General features: G+C 44.9%; 1 protein-coding gene across 1 annotated transcript; it reads right to left on the bottom strand.

Annotated features, from left to right (window-relative positions):
- Positions 1-5150: 5150 nt before the first annotated feature.
- LOC148138191 (endogenous retrovirus group 3 member 1 Env polyprotein-like) lies at positions 5151-7099 on the bottom strand. The gene is made up of 2 exons (XM_087981876.1): positions 7025-7099; positions 5151-6155 (listed from the first exon to the last, which is right to left on the bottom strand). Exon 2 carries the CDS (start codon positions 6129-6131, stop codon positions 5151-5153), a length of 981 nt encoding a protein of 326 aa, XP_087838002.1. The 5' UTR covers positions 6132-6155; positions 7025-7099.
- Positions 7100-7422: the final 323 nt, after the last annotated feature.

Here is a 7422-nt window from a genome sequence, read left to right as displayed (position 1 = left end):
TCACAGGTAGTCTGGGTGGTTAATAAAGGTATTATCACGTTTGCCTTCCGTGCTAATAACATTCAGTATAGGAATGGGAATTCATTTTGAGGTTGTACACGACCTTGGTGATGCCATGTTTGGCGTATTGTGCATGTGGTTGCTCTGTTATTTGAATGGTATTATTTAATTGGAAAGGATTCGGAAAATATTCACCAGGCTGTTACTGGGACTGAAGGATTTTAAGTTACGGCAGGCTGGATAGTCTGATATTTTTAGCAGTGGCGGTTCGACGATTGAGTCGTGACAATTTAGAAGCTTATAACATTGTGAGACGGACAGATATGTTGAATAGCAAAGGCATTTTCACTCGGGTGGGGGAGTTGAAAACTAGGGGGCATGTATTTAAGGTGACAGGAAAAATGCTGAACAGGGACATGAAGGGCAATGTTTTGATATAGAGGGTGGTAGCATATGGACTGACCTGCCAGAGAAAATGGAACAGATAGGCAGAATTAAACCATTCAAAAGAGGTTCAAAGACATATGGGCCGAGCGGATCCAAGTCGTTTTAGTTTTGTTTATAACTATTGACAGGTTAGATGTGTTGGATCGAAGTCTCTGTTTTTTTTTCTGCTGCATGACTCTGAGAACCTGTGTCGCTGTTATAGTGGGGGGTTCCAAAATATGACAAAAAAGTGAGTTCCAGAGGTGATTCAAATTAACTCATTCATCATCAAGCATTTAGTTTCAGTGTTTTATGAGGGAGATCACAACTAGCATAATATAGTGATTTTTCACCGCATTTTCATCCAAATCCTTTCCCCGCAGGAATATTTTATAATAATCAGTTACTATCTGTTGGGCTGTTGTGATATTCATATTCAATATTTTCGCACACCATGTAAAATCGTATTCGTGACAACTTCAACATTCAGGTGCAGTCGACGGCATCGTGGTATTTTTGCTGGATAGATAAGTTGCAGGATGACACAGTGCTGCCTGGGTGTGGTATTTTAATCCTTGCACATCAGATAATGGAATTTAAACACAGTTAGAAAAATGTCTGAAATTAAGAGACTAATTACGAACATGAATCTATTGGCAATTATCAGGTTAAATCTCATCTGAATCATCGATGTTCTTAAGGGAAATAAATTACTATCCTTACCTGTTCCGTCCTACATGTGACTCCAGACCCACACCAAGGTGTTTGACTCCTTATTGGCATCTAGGAAATTAAAGTTTGCCAATATATGTTCGCAGAGCCAGCGATACCCTCATTTATAAACTGAATAAAGAAAGAATGTAATCTCTTAGTACAGCATTCTATCACCCGAGATTTCTTCACCAAGGTGAAGGATGAAACTCGAGTGAAATCATATTGTGTTTTGCAAATTAGTGCTTAGTATTATCTCAGAATCATTGTTGTCTGAAAAATGAATGCCTGTTAATTGTACTTACATCACATGACACAAACGAAAAAACGTTTTAAGAGAAAATTCATTCTCTGGGATAGAGCTAACGGATCTGAAGAACAAATATATTTTGCAGCTGCAAGATCAGTCTTCTCAGAGCAGGAATGTACTCACACTACACAACCAGGCTAAAAACATTACAGTAAAATTTGTTTTGTGACAAAATGGCCTCTCCCTGCTTCTTGTCAATTTTGATCATTTCTTCAACACAGTGTGTCAATTCAGTCAGTCAATCAAACTGAAAGTGAATGGGTCAATTCAATCAGTCGGGCAGTCAGAGTGTCCATTTACTTCGTGAATGCAGTCAGTCAGTTAATCACTTAGTGCATTCACTCAATAAGCCAATCACTGTGATCATTCTGGCAGTCAATGCATCCATTCTGTCAATCGCTCAGAGTGTACACTAAGTTAGTGAGTTAATTCAGTCAGTCAGTTTGTTCGTTCAGCCATTTAGTGAAACAGTATGCCCAGTCAGTCTGTCAGTGTATGCAGTCAGTCATTCAGTGTGATCATTCAGTCAGCCATTCGATGTGTTCAGTCAGTTATTCAGTCAGTGTGTACATTCAGTCCGGCACTTATTCAGTGAGTTCGTTAAGTGTGTCAGTCAATAAATGCATCCATTTAGTCAGTCAGACAGAGCGTGCGTTCACTCAGTCAATGCGACCATTCCGTCAGTCAACAGTCCCTCTATTTAGTCAGTGAGTGGATTCATTCTGTCAGTCAGTAATACAGAGCGCCCATTTACACAATCAGTGCGTCCATTTTGTTAGTCAGTCAGTGCGCCCATTCAGCCAGTCAGTCAGTTAGTGCATTCATGTATTAATCTTCGAGGAGAAAGTGAGGTCTGCAGATGCTGGAGATCAAAGTTGAAACTTTATTGCTGGAACAGCACAGCAGGTCAGGCAGCATCCAGGGAACAGGAGATTCGACGTTTCGGGCACAGGCCCTTCTTCAGGAATGAGCAGAGCCGAGCTCTGCTCATTCCTGAAGAAGGGCCTGTGCCCGAAACGTCGAATCTCCTGTTCCCTGGATGCTGCCTGACCTGCTGTGCTGTTCCAGCAATAAAGTTTCAACATTCATGTATTAAGCCAATCAGTGCGTTCAGTCAGTTAATCACTGCATCCATGTGGTATATACAATGACTGCAGGTGCTGGAAACCAGATTCTGGATCAGTGGTGCTGGAAGAGCACAGCAATTCAGGCAGCATCCGAGGACAGGCAAAATCGACGTTTCGGGCAAAAGCCCTTCGGCTTTTGCCCGAAACGTCGATTTTGCCAATCCTCGGATGCTGCCTGAATTGCTAATCACTGCATCCAGACAGGCAGTTAGTCAGTAAGAGTGTACGTTCATTCAGTGCGTCCATTCACTCAGTCAATGAGACAGTGTGTCCAGTCAGACAGCCAGTGCGTGCAGTCAGTGCGTCAATTCAGTCATTCAGTCAGTTAGTGCGATCATTCAGACAGTCACTGCGTTCACTCAGTCAGTCAACCGTTCAGATCGTTTGTTCACTCAGTGCGTCCATTCATTCAATCAATCAGTCGGGGCATCTCGTCATCATTCAGACCATCAGTGCATCCAGTCAGTTAATAGGATTGTCAGTCCGTTAATTTAGTCAGCGTCTATTCACACAGTCATTCAGTCAGTACGTCAATTATTCCAGTCATCCAGACATTCTGCTAGTGTGTTCATTCATCCATTCAGTCAGGACATTCGTACCGTCAGTCAGTGAATCCTCTCAGGCGATCGGTTAGTCATTCGCCCATTCAGTCAGTCAGACAGTGCATGTGCCCAATGAGTCAATCTGTCATTGAGTTAGGGCGCCCATTCCTTCAGTCAGTCAGTAGTATGACCATTCTGTCAGTCAGTCAGTCAGTGTGTCCACTAAGTCAGTGAGTCATTGAGTCAGTGCGTTAGTACTGTCAGTTAATCGGTTAGAGACTTCATTCAGTGTGTTATTCGGTCAGTGCATTTATTAAGTCCATTCAGTCAGTTCATCAGTTTGTCAGTCAGTGTGTTCAGTCAGTCGGTCAGTCTGTGCGTTCATTGAGATAGTCAGACATTGATTCAGTGCACCCATTCGGTCAGTCTATAATTCAGTACGTCAATACACTCAGTAACTGCACATACACTACGACATCCACTGCGTCAAGTCAGTCCATGAGTGCATGCATTCATACAATTAATCAGTCAGGGCGTCTCGGCGTCTCGTCATCAGTCAGTGCGTCCAGTCAGTCAGTATGACTGTCAGTCCGTTCATTCCGTCAGTTCGTCAGAGTCCATTCACTCATTAAATCAGTGTGTCTAATAAGTCAGTTAGGCAGTCAGTCTGCCAGTGCATGCATTCAGTTAGTCAGTGCCTTTATTCAGTCGTTCAGTCGGTAGGTCAGAGCGTCCATTCGCTCAGTCAGTACATCCATTCATTCAGTCAATCAGCTGGCGCGTCCATTCAGTCGGTTATTGAGTCTGTGCATTAATTCAGTCAGTCTCTCTGTCTGTGCCTTCATTCAGTATGTCATTCGATCTGTGCGTCCATTCATTCATTCCGACAGTGCATTCATTACATCTGCCTGTCAGTCAGTCTGTCATTACATCTATTCATAGCCATTTTAAGAATGAATTTGGAATTTACTGAGTAGTCGTCACTATCTTCAACATGCTGATACACACACACACACAAACTCAAACACTTGACCGGTATTAGACCCAACAGCTACCTGGAACTCTATCACATTCCTCGTAGGACGAGCTATGTATCGGCATTAAACATCTCCTGGACTGACTTTAAATCTTGCCTCCATTGAAGTTTTTCCCACGAAGGCAGTCTCAGTTTGTGTCAGCAACGTGGAAATGCTCCGCAACTGCAGCATAATCCTCTCACACATATTTGCATTTGGTGACATATCTACTCATGTGTCTGTCTTCAACTTTTGGGAGATGTGCTGTCAAATCACATGCATGGATATTCAATTAATGTTATTTCTAATCACTAGTATTAATCGCAAAGTGGAAGTAACTTCTCGGCATTTGCCCCCCACCCCCCCCAAAAAAGAATGGGTGTTAGAAACGAAAATCGCTTCTCAATAATCGCTCTAGACAAATTCAGGAAAACAAAGTTTTATTAACAAGTCAAGTCTGCAGAGTCGGGCACCCTTAAAGAAAAGGCGCGCTGAGGCTTACAGAGTCTCCATTATTTATAGGACAAGTCCCTCCTCTCCTTGGCTCCAACAAGCCATGAGGTTCACATTCTTAAAAACATCATTATTTTTATCACAAAGTCTGCAACAAAAGGCTCCAGAGTCTCCAAAGTGTGTTGTTTTTCTCACCCTGTAGTCTTATCAGTCAAAAGCTTTAATCTCGAAACAGATGTCTCAAGTCGTACTCACATCCTGGAATCTTATCAGCGAAGGACTCATCCTTCTCTGCTGTGTGAATGGCTTCATTAATCAAGAGCCTGCATGCTTTTACTATAGCTCACAAATTGTCAGCATTCTGCACAATTTAAACTACTCTACTTTTGAGTATATAAAATGGTTGTTAGAAAAGAAACAAAGGTTTTGTCTTTTATTATAGATCAGTCTGTGGTCCAGGCACATCTTGAAGTTTAAACCGAAATTACCTCTTACAATTCCACCCTTTTCTTTCTTTAAGATGTGCCTGACCAAGATAAGCCCCCCCCCCCCCCCCCCCCTTCCCTCAAGGGCCCGGGAAATCCTTGGTCTTTCGCAGCAACATCACTTTAAGTTCCCGTGTCCCATGTTGTGGAACCACCACTGCCTGGAGTCGGGAAATATTTTTCTGAATTAAAAACTGAATACAGGGAGTTAGGCAGGGTAATACGAGAAGAAGAATCATGCCGCCCCCAACCACCAGCAACGCCGTGCGCCACCAGCTACCACCTAGGAGACCATCCCACCATCCGATGCCACTAAGAGGACGCCAAGATTGTACTGGCACATGGGCCAATCTCCGAATTTCATCGGAAATTTTCAAAACCGCTTTACCATTATCGTCAATTTCTAGACAGCAGTTTGTCAGGTTAAATTTCCCGCACACACCCCCCTCCGAGGCCAACAGATAATCCAAGGCAAGTCGGTTTTGATATATAGCAGCCCTCATCTGATCCTGCTGCTGAGCCAACAGCTCTAGGGCCAGGGCAGTCCGGTTAGTAATGACCTCTACGACTGCTTGGAGCCTGATAATTCGATTTAGCATATAGATAGGAGTACGATATCCCCATGATCCGTCCTGTGCCCAAGTAGCCGGCCCATAGTATTCAATAATCCGGGCCGGTGGCCACTCATCCCCCCAATCACCGACTTGGATATCCCTTGGCGACCTACGCAGGGAGTCAAAGAGTTTAACTCCCAAATCATCGCCTTCCTCCCGGGGTAATAGGAAGAACGCAGGTCGTATTAGACCCAGGAAGCATACCCCAGCCCATCCCATGGGCAGTTTGGAGTATGCCTGATTACCGCATATCCAAAATAGGCCATCTGGAGCAGGCCCTCCCTGCCTCACAACGTCATCCCACAACTCCTTTACCCCAGGGACGCCCTCATAAGGACCAGGACCACTGCAATTCCAGTATTCGGATTGTTGACCCTGTGGCAGAGTCTGGACAGGATTATTCCAGCATTGATTCCCCTGACAACCACCGCTCCACACTCTTTTCATGCCATCGGAAGGGTCAGCACTGAGCTCGTAAGAGGAGGAATCAGAACGTAACCGAATGCAATTTTGATGATCTCGGTTTGCAATGTACCAAGCAATATTCTCAGGCCACCATACTCGCGTGGTTGCATCCAATATATTCTGACAGGGACTAATCCCTACCTTCACGGTCCCCTTGCCTTCAATACAGAACTGGCCCTCAGGGCTGTTTGTCAGTCTCCACCCCTGGCTTTTTCTGTCGTTGTCACGAGTCCAAGTGGTTTGCAGCAATTCCCCTGTGTCTAAGCTTTGACCAGTCCACGGCCATTGTTCCGACATATGCGGCCCCCCACAGACCCAGCAATTGCTAACATTTAAAACAGTGGCTATTCTAGAGGTGAGATCAATAAACAGGTTTTGTGTAACATCAGGGAGTTTAATCTGTCCTTCTACCTCTTCGTATACAGATGGCACTTTAGGGAGCACGACCGTTCCCTGTCGGTCTTGCTCTTTCCCCAACCCCCGATCAGGGATCTGTATCTTGGTCTCCTTGACTCTGTCAACCTGCTCCCTGAGCACCACGGAGGATAGGTCCCGCCTCCCAGTTTTGCTAATACACACCCAGCGGTCATTTATAGGGCATCCATGGATTTTGCCACCGTATCCTTTATTATATACCTGATAATAGGGTCTCCCATCCTCCCAACATTCATGGCGTGCACTCACATCGTAACACCTATCGTCCACATAGGAATGGGACACAAATGATCCCGAATAGATTCGAATCCCAAGTCTTACTGTAGTTCGACATTTGTCACATCTCCCCTCACCCTCCCCCACATACAGGAGTAAACTGATCAATATCCCCACCAATACAGTTCAAGTAGAGTTCATTATTGCTGTCTTTTCAGTTTTACCGACAACGGCTTGTCCCCTTGTTCGCATGTCCAGGTGCTTTCTTCTTCAGGCGGAACGGGCCCCTTTATCCTTGATGCGTGGACCCTCCTTGATGCGTGGACCCACCCTTTTTCTTTCGTTCGAACAGCTGCCTCAGTTGTTAACAGAACCAGGAACGGTCCTTCCCACCGCGGCTGGAGCTTTTCGGCCTTCCAGGTCTTAACAAGTATCCAATCTCCGGGCTCCACCTTATGCAGGAGGAAGTCGAGCGGCGGAGTCTGAGCCAGGAGACCTTTCCTTCGGAGTTCTGCAAAAGAACGGGATAAGGCCAGTAAATAGGTTCGGATAAATACATCCCCCCCTTGTAGAGTGGGACATCCATCAACCTTACTCCAATACGGTAATCCGAAGAGCATTT

The sequence above is a fragment of the Chiloscyllium plagiosum genome, unplaced genomic scaffold (genome assembly GCF_037043375.1).
Source record: "Chiloscyllium plagiosum isolate Xiang-an unplaced genomic scaffold, Cpla_swu_hap1 HiC_scaffold_41, whole genome shotgun sequence".
NCBI lineage: Eukaryota > Metazoa > Chordata > Chondrichthyes > Orectolobiformes > Hemiscylliidae > Chiloscyllium > Chiloscyllium plagiosum.
This window is presented reverse-complemented; position numbering and strand designations above follow the sequence as displayed.

What these genes read in the sequence shown, in the direction of transcription:
- LOC148138191 (XM_087981876.1), bottom strand. Translation starts at nt 6,131, where the DNA reads ATGAAAAGAGTGTGGAGCGGTGGTTGTCAGGGGAATCAATGCTGGAAT.